This window comes from Bombus affinis, chromosome 3 (genome assembly GCF_024516045.1).
Source record: "Bombus affinis isolate iyBomAffi1 chromosome 3, iyBomAffi1.2, whole genome shotgun sequence".
Taxonomy (NCBI): Eukaryota; Metazoa; Arthropoda; class Insecta; order Hymenoptera; family Apidae; genus Bombus; species Bombus affinis.
The window spans coordinates 6,640,432-6,657,752 of NC_066346.1; the positions used below are offsets into that span (position 1 = coordinate 6,640,432).

The following is a 17,321-nucleotide window of genomic DNA, read 5'->3' on the forward strand; positions in this document are numbered from 1 at the left end:
GTTATCAAATAGCTTATTTATAACAAATATCAATTTCTGAAGCTCGATTAATTTAACGAAAGGAAAAAAATATTGTCGAATAATATTTATAATATGAATAATGTTTTTTAAAATTCTTATGCTATACAAAACAAACAAGATAGGAAAACTACTATGCCATGTATTACATTACACGTTTCTCCAATATTAATTCAAAATCATTCGAATATACTTCAGTAATGTGAAAGGCAATGTTTTACTTTTTCAGTTGTCTTTTATTTATAAAGGTATATTGGTTATACATTTCGTTTCATGATTATGGCAGTAATATACTGACTCTGATTAGCTGCGCGTGACATCAACAGTATAAAAGTAATCTAAAAACAGCTGCTAGAGGCAGTGGCATCAATCATTCACTCCTCACAACAGGAAGAGATAGAAAATAATAGTAATAAAAGAGGAAATAAAAAAAAAAATATAAAAGAACGAGAAGAACAACTCTCATCTTATCTATATTAAACTTATACTTATATAAAAATTCATATGCCAATGTGCCTCCTTAACACGTTTCAATTTCAAATGATCAAAACGAAATCGGATAAATCCCAGAGAAAAGGCACTATACGTCTATTAAATATAATATTCCACTCTCGATCGTACAAAGTATCACGATTATAAATCATTACGCTTTACATCGCATAAACGTTTCATTTCCGCATGCAATTCTCCTCGAAACAAGAAAAAGAAAAACTTTAGAAGAAACGCTGAATCGCGTTAGATCCTCGATAGACATATTATTGCAATCTCTACAAATTTACATTTTCATCGACGGCGTGCAAGTGGCAGGCATAATTTTTCAAACTACGTCATGCTGCTTTCTGGTACTCTTCGTTCGTAAAAATCAAGACCGTAAATTAGTTTTCATATTTGCACCTTCGTGTCGGTTATTGTTACACTCCGTTTAATCGCTCATTTTAATCCCTTTAATCACCTCCTTTTAATTCTTTGATTTTCTATCACTGATTCATTGTGGCATCAGACACAATAGACGGACGTGGGAAAAGTGGAAATCCGCTTACACGAATCGTTCGGCTTTGTATCAAATTTTCAACGACAATGAAAATCAGCGCTTCCGTGTCAGTTAAGAGTAAACCATAGAGCGAGTAACTTTCTTGCTCATCGTTCCAACTATTCTAAATTCATACAAACTATGTAAAAGGTGTTTCTCGTTAACTGCATTAGAAGAAAGGCCGGCATTTTTTGTCTTATTTTTCTCCATTTCTTTTACATTGTTACTAATTAAGCCGCTATAAACGGTTATTGTTTATGCATATTTATCGCGCGAGTGTCAGCGAACGTTTTCTATCAAAATTACTCGCAAAAGTCCTCCTTTTCTGTCTTTTCATTTACATTTTGTCTTCATCTTTTGTCTTTGTCCTTCCTTTTCTTCGTAACAATCGCAACTATTGTCGATACAATTAACACTATATTGCACTAGTTAGAATTATACAAAATATATACCTAACGGTAGGTATAGCTTTTTTTCTTTTTCTTTCTTTTTGAAGTATACCATTTTAGGCACCGTTATCCTGGAAGTAATTTGGATCGAAAATATGCCGGAAATGAGTCGTACGTGAGGCAGGAGGCACGGCAGTTTTAGCAACATTATGTTCTCGCGCTGACTATATAATGTTCTATTCTAAAGACGAGAGGAAGAAAGCGCTGTAGAAGCGAATCCTATGAAGTTGGAAGAGACAGTTTGTTCACAATGCATGTCTCTCGCGGGCACTCGACGAACTAATATTGTGAAACGATATTGCTGCAAATTTTTACATTGAATAATGAGAAAAAAAGCGTACGAGGTTTTCATTGATTAAAATTGAATTGGAAATCGATAAAATGCAATAAAAGAATGTTGAAAGATTAAAAGGCATTAGATACTCCAGCTTACAAGTACACGTACTTATAAGTACACTTTTGTCCTCTTATGTTCTCATTAACTGTAATAAAGCGAAAGTCTGTCGTATATGTAATGTAAACCCTTCCCTGGTTAAGTACATATTCATACTTCAGGTACCAAGGATAATCATAACAATAAACAAGTTTTTAAGGAAACAGTAAAAAAATCTGCTTGATCTAGAATATAGATCTACATTATAGAATATAAACATCTGGGGATGTTTTGTCATATCCGGTAATATTTTTGTGTATCAACACTTACGCTACACAACAATAAAAACTACACGTTTGGTATTATAAATCGATAATGTGGCTAATAATACATCGCCTTTGGAAGATCAATGAATTTCATTTAAAAAAGAACAAAAATAATCATATAATTAGAATATAATCTTAACAGATAGCCAAATAAATGATTTTTAAACTAGACAAAAAAGTCCTATTTAAAAAGAATTTCTTAGTTAAATAATATTCCCGCAAAGGCAATTATATGCAACATCACATACACCACGTTTTAAAGCGCAATGTATAATTTTTAAAAAATAATTACTTCGAAACAATAAAATCTTCAGATTATGAAACATATGAATCAGGTCGTTGATCGTAAAATGTGTAAAAGAACTATAATAGCATTGAGAACAAACCTGTACATTACATGGCAGATACTGCTAATGGCTAAAGATAGCGGGAAGCTAGCTATGTAGGAACGTATACTATTAAGTAATCATACTTAAATATTGGCGCAATAGTATAATCTCTTACCATATAAATCAGTATCGCGTCAATACCTAAATACCTGACGAATATAACGTATGTCCCAATTTATTATATATAACATTCGGGATACACAGTAGTACTCCTATGTTAATTCGAGATCTTTAATTTCGGTGATATGTGCAATGCAAAAAATATTGTTCTCTGTTATTTTCTGAAAGTAGTACGCTTTATGTTTATTGACTTGTGATCAACTATCGGACGAACGAATTATGCCATATTCAAAGAATTCGTTCAACAATTTTTAAAAGCTGTATTTAGTTTTCTTTGCAGCGTGAAATAAACGATAAACTGTGTGTATCCGTTAATATTTATAGGAAAATATACTACTGTGTATCTCTCGTTATAAATTAGTACATATTCATTACAATCACAATACGCATGACATTCTATGCAGAAGTTCTGGTCAAAATGGAGTAGAGAACTTGTACTATGGTAAGACACGAATCGATGGCGCATAATGACAGGAAGGATAATTCTAGCTGCATAATCCCGAAGGATCAACCAGTCCACGCGCGATCAATTCAGCCGTTGCAGGATCGCTTCCTTGTTTACCACTCGAATGCTGAGATGGCGTTTGCTGCGCGTGAGGTTCGAAATGGGAACGTACGTGGAACATAAATTCAGCCTTATCTGTAAAATCTGTACGGCACATAAGACAGAAATGCCTCTCAGATGCGTACGCCTGCGGAGGAGCTGTAGATCCCGGGAAATATGGTGCTGCATGTTGTGGCGGAGCCGATGCCTCCAAGTGAGAACTATAACAGAAAATGTTCAATTACACAACAATAAATTATCAAATAATTAATATCAATGTCATAAAGAGTCAATCTAGACTAAAGTCAATGTCAAATAATAGAGATTTTATTATATTCACAATTATTATTATTATGTACCGTTTTCATATGCGTATATCATCATACGTATATTCATATGTGCGTATTTCTGCAGCTATATAATAGAGACAAACGTATCTACTTTTACTGTTAATTTATAATCAAATGAATGAATAGTTAGATAAATATTTTTGTCATATCATAATATACCTACAAAATTAAGTGTACATTTATAAATTATATTATAAGCTAATATTAATACTTCAAAACTTAATCATAATTTGCAAATAGTGTTTTCTTAGTAACTTATAAATCACTGAAAATTTTAATGATGATGTATGTATTTTGAAATAAATACGTTCATTACTAACAGTTAGAAATATGTCCTTTCTATTTTCTTCTCAATTATTTGTAATATTTTCCCAACATATCTAGAATTAAATATTGCCAAATAATATAATTATATTACTTATATATTCCATGAATTTCTATATTAAAGCTATTATAATAATTGCGTACAAAAATTTTTCGAAATTTCTTATACGCTAATGAATATTATATTTAATAAAAGTATCTTCTATGAATAAATATTATTTCTCTTATCTTCTTTCCAAGTGAAAATATTGTTTTAGAATAAAATTTTAAATATTTATATTTACTACTACAGATGTAAATATGAACAGAAATTACCGAGCATGCTGCATCCACTCGTCTCTTGTGGCTAATGCTCGACCGCATAATTCACACGCCCAACTAACTGGTTCTTCTTTCAACTTGTGTATAGTATCCTGCCGAGATTGTTGCTGCTGCTGCGGTTGTTGTGCCTGTTGCTGTTGTTGCTGAGCTTGTTGCTGTTGCTGTTGTTGTTGTTGCTGTTGATCCGAATTCGGAGCTGTAGGTGTAGAAAGTGGCGCCACTCCCGGTCTGTGTCTCAACTTGTTCATGTGAATAACTAGTTTATCTCTGCGGGCAAATGCTTTACCTAGAAGTAAAAGCCGTAACATCAGTTAAACTCAAACAAGTACATAAATTATCGTACAATGCAAAGCAACAGTTTAGACACACTTACCGCAAACTTCGCAGGAATACGGCTTTTCCCCTGTATGAATACGCATGTGAATAACGAGTTTGTCCTTACGAGCAAGACCTTTGCCGCAAACGGTGCAGGCGAACGCCTTTGTCGCCGGTTCACCTGTATTTGTGGCCTTTGACGCAAATCCCGGACGAGACGTTACATTGTTCGTAGTTCTTAATGGCTGATTTACTGTAGGAGCTCTACTCCCAAACTGCTGATCCATTGCACCAGGAAATGGAGGCATTACACCACCAGGGCGCATTGCTGCTGAGTAATCTGGAGACCTATTTCGAATTTTGCAATCAATATTTGAACATTTCTATTCTGACAGATAATAGTTACTGTGCCTCTTATTATAAAAAAAAAAAAAATTATTTCAACGAATCGCATAACAATCTCACTTCTTGTAAGATTTGACACTAGTATAAAAAGAAAACTTACCATGTTCCGATAGAGCGGAGTACACGTACACCGTCGTCATAACCTAAACCATCGTCAGGCAAGGTAAAGGTTGGATTAGGTGTCTGAGGTGTCGCAGGTGGACCAGGGCCAGCAAGCCTCGCTTGGGCAGCTTGTTGTGCCATGTGTTGCTGTACTGCAGCATGAGCCACAGCATGCGCTTCCACATAAGCCGATCGCTGTTGTTGCTGGCTACCATTAGACATCTTGTCCTTATCAGTACCCTATTAATTGTTGTTTTATTGTTGCATTATATTTTGTACCAGCATAAGACGTTTTTGAAAAGGATAGGCGCCTTCTTAAGTTTTAAACAAATTTTTTCTTTGATTAGTCATTGAAACCGAGCAAATTAGATGTTAATTTGTAGATGATAAGAGATTAACTGACCTTAGCAATTTTTACTTTTGTGATAATTTGAAAAATGCCTACTATCAGGTATTCTGCATATTAGTAGTTCTAAATAAGCATATGTATATAATTGAACTATTTTTTCAACGATTAACAGTATAACCAACAATAGTAACTTCTTAAATTTATAAAATTTTTATTTTTTAAATATTTCTATAGCGACTTGTAGATCCCGTCATGGTGGCTACGTGATAAAAGGACCATTAACTATCATACCAGCTACAAGATAAGATGTATAAAGCTTCTTGTTAAAAATTTAAAGCGATTAAAAAGAACTGATGCAAGGAGATCGATTTATTTCAAATTTCAAACTGGACTTTCTCAGAAATGTTGCTATCACGAATTATCAATTTAGTTGAGCAACATGCGGATCACGCTTCCAGAGATATCTTGGTTGTATAAAAATACCAGATTAATTAGGTTAATAAACTTGATTCGTATTAAAACAATCATAAAATATAAGATTATGTAAAATCATAAAAAACGAGATTGTGGTTAAATTCATTATAAACGCTGGAGATACTAAGTAAGCGGGGAAAATGGACAAACGTATTATGATTTTCAATAATTGGTACTTGGCACAATGTTTGGGATAATGGTCATTGTATTAGCAAAATATATTTGCAAAATACAATTATCGACACAATGCGTTTATTTGATTGTAAAATTGAAGGAAATCTGTAAGAATGAACAGCATTTTGCGACATTTCTATCAATTCGAGCACAAAAGCGTAACAGCTTCGAAACCGATATGGGAAAACGATTAATCACGGGAACTGAGCTGAGCGGAGCATGCACGAAGCCGCACTCGGTGCCAAATATCTATTAACGATAATCGATATTTACCAGAAACTGAGTTTCAAATAATTCTTCAGCTAAATGGAACGTATTCGATTCCTTGTGAACTGATGTGAAACGTAATTAACGCTTTCCAGAAATAAAAACTTCGGAGGAATATTTTTCAAGTAAAAAAATGATGGAAAAATTGGTCATGCAATTTCCTCTAAAAAAACACTAATTGTTTGTGATAATTGATGAAATTCTCCTAATAACGAAGCATTAAGTTTTTCAAAAGTAAAAATTTTTTAAGGAGAGTTTTAGAGACAAAGTTCAAAAATATTCGAACTGATAAGAAAATTCAAGTTACATAATAATATTCAAAAATCGATAATTATTCGAAGTAATTATTGAGATCGATCTCGACGAGAATTTACGTAGTAAATTCTCCAAAAATTGAAACGTTTTGTAAAAGGAATTCTAAGGAAAAGTTGTAGATATTCAACAAGCTGATTAAAAAGTGAAAATCGTGCAATAACTTCTGAAAGCCACTCGTAGGAATACAAGAACATTGAATATTTAGTGTAAATTGCTGATGATTAAGAAATTGGATAAAAACCGGGGAAAATTCTAATATACTATAAAAGAAGCTGTCGAGAAATCAAAATTTCGTCCACGTGACGTTGGTTCGCGACACGAAGGTATCGGAACAAGCCGGACAGAATGGTCGTATCGCCGAGAAGCATCACAGAAGCCTGTATCCCCCAGAGACGACATCGAATACATAAAAGACAGGGACTTTCGAAGGAACCGAAAAGATCTGTTCACGTAGCCTGCTCCGTCAAGGTCCTCCGGGAAAGAACGATGACCGAAACGAGAGAGACAGGAAACGAGAGTGAGGGAAGAACGACCGGGAAGACGAAAGAAGGGAAAGAAAGAAAGAAAAAGAGAGACGGAGAAAGAAGTTAGCTTACAGAAAGGCAGACACGAAGGTTCCCACAAAAGACGAGCAAACGCTATCGGGCCGATCTCCCGGCTCACGTACCTACACACACTTTGTTCCCCTGCAGAGGCCGAGGAAAACCGCACGGTCCCAATCGACTCACTGGGTCGGATGTCCTCGAGGAAAGATATCACTGACACCGTCACAAGGCGAGCAACTCAACGGCACATCACATCAGTGTCCATCACGCGTCGTCATGCCGCCCGTTCTGCTGGGAGTTTCTGAACTGGGTGAAAAAAATTGAGCGACCACGAGGCTCGTCGTCCAGACCGGAGGTGGCTGGTAGAGACCAGAACACGTTAGCCTTAGACTCCGATAACGAAGAATTTTTAACGCGACAATGACGATGAAAAGAACAACGGAAACTCTATGACCACGCGCGTTCCTTCTTTTCGCGACGCCACGAAAGAATCTCGCGTTTTACGGGGCAACCAGAGTGTGTCCCGCGGAGCTAGCCGCCGATTCCCGGCGCGGGAGGATGCAAGGACAAAGAGACGAAAAAACGTCTGGTCGAAGCAGAGGGGATAACCCTCTAGCGAGAGAGAGGGAGGGAAGGAGAACAGAGAGGGTAAGAAGAAGGAAAGAGAGCAACGACCAGTCGACTGGAGAAAGAACGAGCTATATTCAGAGGGAACGAGGGAAACGAAGCGACTAAAGAAAAAACCGGAGAGAAAGAGGGACAGAATGTGTATGTGTGTGTGTGTGTGCGAGAGGGGGAGAGAGGGAGAGAAAGGGAGAGATGAGATAGCCGGTGACACACGGATGCAGCGCGGCGTAACGATATCGAGTGGAGGTCTCCACGGAATGCACCGTGGCGATGTGCTGTGGAGAGCAAGACCACACAGGGTGCACCGATCGGACGAAGACAAAACAAGGAGGAAGAGACGGAGGGAAACGGAACGGCGACACTCGGGTTATGGAGCCAAGTATGCGCGAACTTGGTATAAACGGTTCTATTCGATCGGTGAGACTAAGCGCGTCCCGGTGAGCAAGCGAAATTGGCGCGACTAGGTGCGGGAACAAGCACCGAGCGATACTGAACCGGTAGAAGGGAAAGAAGAATAGGCACGGGAGAAGCGATATGCGGACGAGACGGCGCGGTGCAACGATATCGAGTGGAGATCCCCGCGGAATGCATCGTGGCTGGCGCGACGACGAGAACACGCGCGAGAGAGAGAGACAAAGAGAAAGAAAGAAACAGAGCGAAAAAGAAGGGGAGATTCGGAAAGCGAGAACGAGAGAAAGAAAGAAGGGAAAGAGAAAGAGAAAGGCAGGGACGCCCTAGAGAGGCAAGTATGCGCGCGAAGAGACCTTCGTGTATACCTTGTGTCGTATACACAGACTACCGAGTCACTCGCTTGCCGGATACACACAATGACGGAAGAGAGTAGCGTAGCACCAGTCGACGGCGGCGTCGGCGGCGGCGCTCTGCAGTGCGTCGGCCCGCTGACCTTGACACTGACATTGACTAAGCGAGCGACTGAAAGAGAGTAGGAGAGGACAGAGTCAAATAGAAACAGGCAGATAAGGAGACAGAGAAAGACCAGAAGGAGTGACGTATCATTGGATGCTATATATGCGCGATTAGGCGAAACTAAACACGATACATAAACGCGAGCAGCCACCTAGCAGTATACAAGTACCGTTCGCTTCCTCTGCTTTCTTTGCTCCCTAGCTCTCCTCGGTTGACCGCATCAACGATCAACCGGGTAACGAGACTTCGTCGGCCGTTTACGACGGGGTATTCCAGACCTCGAAACAGGTTTTCAGAGGTGTACAGGTCTGCTCCTCGTTGCACCTGTGCCCGGGACAAGGAGATCCAACGGGCCAACTAGCAAGGGAAGGGGATCGAACAATCTTGGATTGGGGAGCGACGAGACGCGTAGTGGAATAGAGACAGAGGGGAGCTGGTGAAAGAAGGACAGGGGAAGGGTAGAAAAGAAGACGAAGGTAAAGGAGAGAAGGGAACGGAGATGTTGTACCCGTGAACGGAAAAGAGTGAGAAAGAAGGAACTAGGCGAGACGTCGAAGAAAAGGAGAACTGACTTTCGCTTTCTGTGCGCGACGCAGCCTAGCCATGGAGAGTCGATCAATAGCGCCGCGACGGTTGCACACACGTATACACATACAGGCACATACATGCGTGCCTTTTACAAACCCTCTATCCCGACTGGTCTCGTGATCTGTCTCTCTTTTGCCCTATCTGTTCATCCGTGTCTGCTTATCTGTATATTATCCCCTCCAGCTGCGTTCTCTGCACGAGGAGTCGCGTGTGTGAGGGTGGAATTATTGGGATCATGCTTCGTTGGCTAAGCAAGGGGTGCGAAGGAGGAATAGAGAGAGAATCAAGGACCTCGAGCTACCGATCAGCGACGCCCCTCGTTCCCTCTCCTTCCTTTTAGTTGGTTGCACGGTTTCGCATGGCCCTCTCTCACCCTCTTCATCTGCTGCGGTCTCTTCTCGCGCGCGCGTTCGTACGCTTATCGAGCATAGTACAGAGGCGAAATCGGCACGAAAGAAGGTGGAACGGAGAGACAACACTGGGCAGAGGTGGTAGAACGCGAGCGCGTGTCGCGTAAAGGGCTTTTTACGCCGCTCGAAATGTGGAACTCGTGTCGGCCACCCATTCGACGCATAAAGTCACTTTAACGCGTCATGTCGGAAATTGCCACCCGAGTTTACGAGCTTGTAAAGAGTCTCTGGTACTTCCTAGAATACGTACGACCCCCATCGTACGGGGATAGCCTGATTCCTTCTGGCTATTCGTGTCCGGCTCGTACAACGATAAATTTTCCAATGTTGCCCTGGAAAATATTCTTGCTCTCTCTCCCTCTTTTCTCTTACTCGTTGCCTCCACGAGATACCGTGAGCTTTATGTCAGACCTTTAATCTACCTTTATTAAGCGCGCTGTCTCCTCCATTTGTAAGGCACTTGCTCCCAGTCGTAAACCACGTGCTCTCGCGAGGATATTAAACGCGCCTGATGTGTCTCATGAAATCAATTAAGAGCAAATAAACTGGTGTCCCATAAACAAGTATTCCTACGAGTTGCTCGTTTGTTGCTATATTTAGTGGTAACATTATAAATATACTTTTAACCAGACTTATTGTGTTTAAGTGAATATACAGACGTTCCATTCATGCGAGCAAAATATACATTTTTCTCTTTATAGATTAAAAAAGGGTCATATTATACATATAATTTAATCTATTATTTTTAACTATATATTTCAATGTCGTAGATAATAATAAGCATTGATCGTTGTGATGTTGGTCGATGTGAAAATAATAATGGGATGTATAATTATTGTTTCGGTATTAAAGATATTGAAGAAACAGTAACATGTGTTTTAATTTATAACTTTCAAGAAATCCGTGAATGTTTGTTTTTGGAGAAATTAATTTTTGAGAACATTTTTGTTTATTATTTTGAGTCATGCACCATTATATGCATCCATAAATTTATGTATAAAATAAATTTAGATTTCTGTTGAACCTTTGTCAGTAAAACAAATAAAAGCATACATAGATTATTATCTATTCATTTTCTATGTAATATAAAAACCTTATATTTGTTATTCATTTTATAAAATATCTAAATTATTATATAAAAATTTAAATAATTATGCTGCATATTTCTAAATTTGTTTGCAATAATATTTCTATAATAAATATTATATTTTAAATTTATATTTACTTAGCTTCTAACATTATAAATCAAAATAAAAAATTCATATGTAAAGAATTAACATCCATATTTAGCTTAACTCGTTTATGCATATATTAAATAATCTGATTTATGTAGAATTAAAATTATTTCAACAAAATTAGAATTAAAGTTCGTTCATGCTTTTCTCACATTTCATAATGAGAGAAATTTTATTTGTAGCTATTCATTCACGAATTACTTAAATTATTAATTGCTAATTAAATGAATTACAGATTAATTTAAACATTTAGACTAACCTGGTTTACCGATGCAGCGAGGTGCTTCAAACTGTCCGCGTAATTTTTTAACACAGTATCGGTCGTCATGCAGCTCACCCGAAACTCGTAAAACATATCCAATTTGTATACGCATCTCTGACAAATATTTTTGGGCAAAGCGTCCTCTTTCGTTATCTGTGATAATATTATTGGTTGAATATTTTGTTTGTAGAAAATATAATCTCCAATATATATATATATATATAAACATGTTAGGTTACATATGTTTGAATAGGATATCCATACGCTTTATAATATTTTGTTAAAGAAATATAAATATAAATATAAATAAATATATATATATAACATAGTTAATTGAAATGAAATTCAGAAAATAAAATTCCAACAGTATATTTACATTTCTTTAACAAAACATTATAAAGTGTATGAGTACCTAATTTAAACATATATAACCTAACATGTTTGACTAGTCATAATTAACATTTTTTAAATAAATAATAATTTTAAATTATTGAAAGGTTTTCCGAGTTACTATATATCTCCCTTTTTTGTAAATAATCAACTTTTACTTCTTAATTGCCTTTATTAGTATTACAATTAAGAAATATCACAATAACCTAAAAAGTGACTTATATAGATTACTATATGTAAAAAAATATCCTGTAATAATTATAAATGTCAACATATAAAATCATTAAATACGTAGCCTAAGTTGTAATTGTTGAAAATTTCTGTACTTGTAAACTAAAAAAACAGAATTATTATGACAGACCATTTAAAAATTAGTTTGCGACTCTTCTTTCCAAAATAATCAATGAAAATTTGTATTATTTTGCTTCCTATTTCATTCAATATTTTTACGACATACACTTCTAATTAGAGCAATGATAAAACGTATTGTAGCAGGTTTCTACAGTTCCCTATTTCCAACATCCTATACACACTCGTTCTAACACAACGTTGTAACATAATGTTTACCAAAGAGACAAGTATTAGTTAAATTTAACAATAAAGACAGTAAATGTTAACTAATTTTACAAATACAATGAGAAATATGACTTACTACAGCAGGAATGCAGGAGCGTATTTTAAAAAGTAATTGTCTCTGTTCGCCTTCTTTGTCGAAAATTTGAAGCTGGTGATTGCTCTTCAACGAACATAATCTACACAATTCAGTGAAACTGAAATCTTCGTTCATTGCCATTCTTACGATTCACGATTAAACACAAACGCTGAACAATTGTTAGGTTATAGTGTCTGTGAGGTGTATTTCCACGCACTTTTTCGAGACAACGAAGGTTAGCGAGAAAGTGGTACAGAATTATTATCCGTGAACGTATCGAGAAATAAAAGTTGGCTAAATTTTTAAATATTAAAAAACTAGAAGTTTCTAACAATATTAAAGTAACGCCACCATTTCTTTCTTGCCGTTTCACTGTTGTTCAGCGTGCAGAATGCCTGGCCCCACATTGCGCGAAGCTTGACCATCTGGTGGGTGGAGGAGCTAACAACGAAGGGTTGCGTATGATGGTAAAACAGGTAGAAACAGCAACGAGAGCAGCAAAAGTTTTTAAATAAATTATTTGACTAAATGACTAAAATTAAAAAACTTCGATTATTTATTTTATATTTTTATTACAAATTATATATAATGACTGAAAATTATGGAGTGATTCCATAGATTGTACTCTGAAATGCAGAAAAAACATTTACAACTTAATATTATAAACTTTATTTGGTATTTAATACAAAATTAAATCTACTACCATAGTTCAATGATATTGTAGTAAGTTACTGTTAGAAAATCTTTAATTCATTGAATGAGAAGTAATTGCTTGGACTAAAACTGATACACATATACACATAATATAGTAAAAATGAATAAAACAGTACTTCATTGTAGCGAAATATCATTCAGTAGCTTTTACAAATAATTCTACTAAAATAGGTAAAATAGTAATGTAATTGCTATGTGAAAAAATAAAGTTTCTAATCGCAGAAAAGATATTTTCATCCGAATATTTTTAACTATGAATTGAAAACTGCTAATTAACCGTTCTGTATGTAATTTGATATTTTCTGTGTATATATATAATTACGCACACGATAGAATTTATCTTGTCTCTATGTATAAATTCCAAGTTGTCAAATGATTCATAATATTAGTATGATTAATTCATGTAATCAATTATTTTTTACTGATATACTTTTATTTACACAATTACTTTTTTTATATAAAGATATATTAAACAATGCCTATTTAAAAAGCATTTGTACATAATCGTAAAAGTAATATTACTAAAATATGAGTACAAATAACATATCGATCATAAGTATAAAATAATCTAAAATAAGAATATTGATTTGAGATTTTAGTAGATGATATATAAATAATTTATGTAATCGTTTATGTTCGTAACATGAATTCATATTCCATAATTGCACGAATGTATTATTTATTAATAACGAAAGCTGCATGCATTGCAAAGTTCAGTATAAAAACCGAATATATGTGAGTTTTCCTACTAATTTCTGCAAGAAGATTTGGTTTGTGCACGAGATTGAGAACACTGAAATAAATATTAAAATATACATATACAGAAATAAAATACGGGCATTATGTCTCCTAATATTAGACAAACTGATAATTTTAAAGAAAAAGTTCGCAGTAATTTTTATAAAATGTGGTGTTATTATGGCTGTGCAATTATATGGGTTATTTTTGGTTTATACCTGTCTCAAACCGAGGTATTCTTGAACAAATTTATTAGTAAAATAACCGAGGTAAGATACTGTTATATTAATTTAAATATTTATATTCATGATATTAGAATATTAACTTCTTCATTGTTATGAAACCATACATTATATCTGTATCTTAATCTAAATATAGATATTTAAATTTTTGTATAATGCTTCTTTCGAGATAATGTTATTTTTCTTTTTTTGGAGACTGAATTTATTATGTAAAATAAATTTTCGTATTTTACAAAAAATGGCTCTTCGTTTTAGTGAAAATTGAATAGTATGAGCATCGTTGGAAAAGTTGCAAATTATAATAAAATTACCTTTCAATCATCCTTTTAAAATGATGACACATTTGGATTCAGTATAATAAAAGTTCAAATATTACCCTTTCAAGATATGATATAATTCGCTCAAATTAAAAATTTGTATAATGCGTCTAAGTTAGACAGAATTTACTCATGTAAAATAACAATTTACAGACAATATCACTGCGTGAAGATTCAGAACTATACAAAGTATGGATGTCACCTATACATTTGACTTTTACGTGTCATTTCTTCAATGTTACCAATCCCGATGAAGTGATGAGTGGAAGTAATCCATATTTCAATGAAGTTGGTCCATTTACTTACGAGTAAGAGATTAAATTGAACGAAAGTACTTACGTTGTACGAAATTTATATTTTTCTAGAAATGCAATTGTATTATTGTTAACATATTGTTTCGAATACGCTATTTTATCATGTCTTATATTTCTAATTTATGTTTGCTAGTTAGTGCATTAATTAAGAAATATTATAGTATCGTAAAGATATTATACCTTGGAATATTTTATGGTAGACAAGTAATATTTTAAAAAATATGTTTATCGTTTAATTTTAGTTAATTATTTGAATACGTATATACCGTAAATATTTGGATCTAATAAGTTTTTAAATATTTATCAATCTTTGTTAATTCGTTTTTTAACATGTATATTATAATACATTTAGTGAGATACTCGAGAAACAAATTATAGACGTGGACGATACGATGGATGAAATTACATATACAACAAAATCTACGTACAGTTTTAACAAAGACTTGAGTGTGAAATTATCTAAACATGATAAAATTATTATATTAAATCCTGCATACATTGGTACCATATCGATGGCAAGTATAATTGCATATGAAGATGAAAGCTCTATAACTCGTTTTTTAGACATCTTCTCTTTTGATTTAAAAAATAACTTCTTAGTTCGACAATGATCGATTACGCAATTATTCAATAGTTTAATATTATTATATTAACACAGAATATCTATAGTAATCTAATATGTAAAATATTGTCTATACGATTTATTTGAACTCTTTATCCTTCCGCATACTTATTTATTTAATTACCCTTAACTGTAAACGGTATGTATAATTTTAATTAATTATATTTGTATAGCTCTCTGGCTTACCTCCTGAATTTATGGAAAAATATGGTAATAACATACCGAAACTATTTCCAAACCGTAGTACCATTTTTCTAAAGGCTAATCCTAAAGATCTGCTTTTCAATGGAATTAAAATTTCGTGCAATTTAAGAAAATTCCCTGAATTGGATCTGATATGCAAAACATTGGGCAGTAACCCACCACTTGTGTTGAGAGAAACCGACAAGCAAGATGTTTATCTACTCAGTATCTTTCAGAGGGTAAAAATTGTTTGCAAAAACAAAACATGCAACATATTTTTGTATCTTTAGTACTTTGTCATAAAACTTTTTATTAAAGATTCTTAACATATTTTAATAATAAGTTTCCAACATTTTCTGCGTTCAAATTTAAACAATAATGTCAAGGAATGCAGGAATTATTCAGATATTTTCATAACAGCTAACAAAATGTTTCATGTTTCTAAGGGGTTCGAAAAATATTCATAGTAATATTTAAGTAAATGCGTATATAAATAATAATAATTTTCCTAATTGGTAGATGAACGCTACTTTTCGTGGGCCATTTTCTGTTAACAGAGGTGTTAATGATATAACGAAATTAGGAGATATAACATCTTATATGGGAAAAAGAATACAAACAATGTGGAACTCTGAAGATTGTAATACAGTAAGAGGAACTGACTCGATCATTTGGGCACCATTAATGAAACCATTGCCTTTTGTTTCGACGTTTATACCAGATTTATGCAGGTACGACGTTATTTTTTAAAGTATTACTAAAAATTTTATGTACATTCTCATGTAATATGAAATATTATTTCTTATAAAACGTTTAAACCATGTATTTTTTGTATCTGATATCAGGAAGAAAGAAATCTTGAGAATAAAGAAATAATTATTATTTAAATCTTTTATCTTGAAATTTGTTGTTACTTCATTACACTGGCCAACTGTTAAGTAAAGATAACTTTATTTAAGTTAATATACCGTATCAGTTATCAAGATATATGTGTAGAACTATCGAAGCGGATTATAAAGATGAAGTTTCGGTACGAGGTTTAATTGGCTCACGATTCGTCATGAAAGAAAGGACATGGTTTTTAAACACGTCGCAGTGCTATTGTTTATTAGAAAATAAAATACCAAAATGTTTACCACAAGGCTTAATCGATGTCTCGGAGTGTCAGGTAACATTATAACAAAATAGAAATATCTTCCTTTAATTTAAGATTTAATATTATTACAGAAACTGCCGGTAGTCTTATCAGAGCCACACTTTTTACACGGTGACCCACAGCTGTTAAAGTACGCACGTGGTTTAAACCCTGATGAAAGGCTGCATGAAACTTACATCATTATCGAACCATATACCGGAACGCCTCTTTCTGGACAGAAAAGGACACAAATAAATCTATATTTGGAAAAACAGTCAGTAGAGTTGCTTTCAAATGTCAGCGAGGGATATTTTCCGCTTATGTGGTGCGAAAATGTAAGATCCTTCAAGACAGTTCCTATCATTTTATCTTGTTTACTAAACATATGATTTCACTTACGATATGCAATTGATTAAAATTATACGGTTCAATTCTCAAGACATATCGTTTATTATAAATTTATTATGATTATTATACTTATATTATATTATATTTATTGTGAATATCGAATGTGATGGATTTTTCGATTTCAAAGTTGACATCAGAGTATTTCGCGAATGATAATAAGAAAAGAACTTTACTAAAAATTGAGTTTATTATGTTATGTATGTATTTGTTCGTTTTCTTTAAAAATGAAAGTATGATAAACAAGAGTAAAAATATAATGGAATAATATTCGGGAGTCTTAGAGACCAAAAAATTAATTCCCCTCAACGGATTCATAGTTGTGATTGGTACTTGTTCAATCATTATATTGTGCAATAAAATAATATTG

General features: G+C 34.3%; 2 protein-coding genes across 2 annotated transcripts; one reads left to right on the forward strand and one right to left on the reverse strand.

The window, feature by feature from the left end:
• Window positions 1-233: 233 nt before the first annotated feature.
• Window positions 234-12,689, reverse strand: LOC126914986 (endothelial zinc finger protein induced by tumor necrosis factor alpha-like). Its single transcript, XM_050719315.1, has 6 exons — window positions 12,282-12,689; window positions 11,237-11,392; window positions 5,065-5,306; window positions 4,618-4,907; window positions 4,239-4,530; window positions 234-3,470 (listed from the first exon to the last, which is right to left on the reverse strand). The coding sequence occupies exons 1-6, from the start codon at window positions 12,420-12,422 to the stop codon at window positions 3,191-3,193; spliced, it is 1,401 nt and encodes a 466-aa protein (XP_050575272.1). The 5' UTR covers window positions 12,423-12,689; the 3' UTR covers window positions 234-3,190.
• Window positions 12,690-14,400: 1,711 nt separating this feature from the next.
• LOC126914239 (sensory neuron membrane protein 2-like) lies at window positions 14,401-16,971 on the forward strand. Its single transcript, XM_050717885.1, has 6 exons — window positions 14,401-14,600; window positions 14,959-15,121; window positions 15,402-15,650; window positions 15,931-16,142; window positions 16,408-16,579; window positions 16,639-16,971. The coding sequence occupies exons 1-6, from the start codon at window positions 14,488-14,490 to the stop codon at window positions 16,933-16,935; spliced, it is 1,206 nt and encodes a 401-aa protein (XP_050573842.1). The 5' UTR covers window positions 14,401-14,487; the 3' UTR covers window positions 16,936-16,971.
• The last annotated feature ends 350 nt before the right edge of the window (window positions 16,972-17,321 follow it).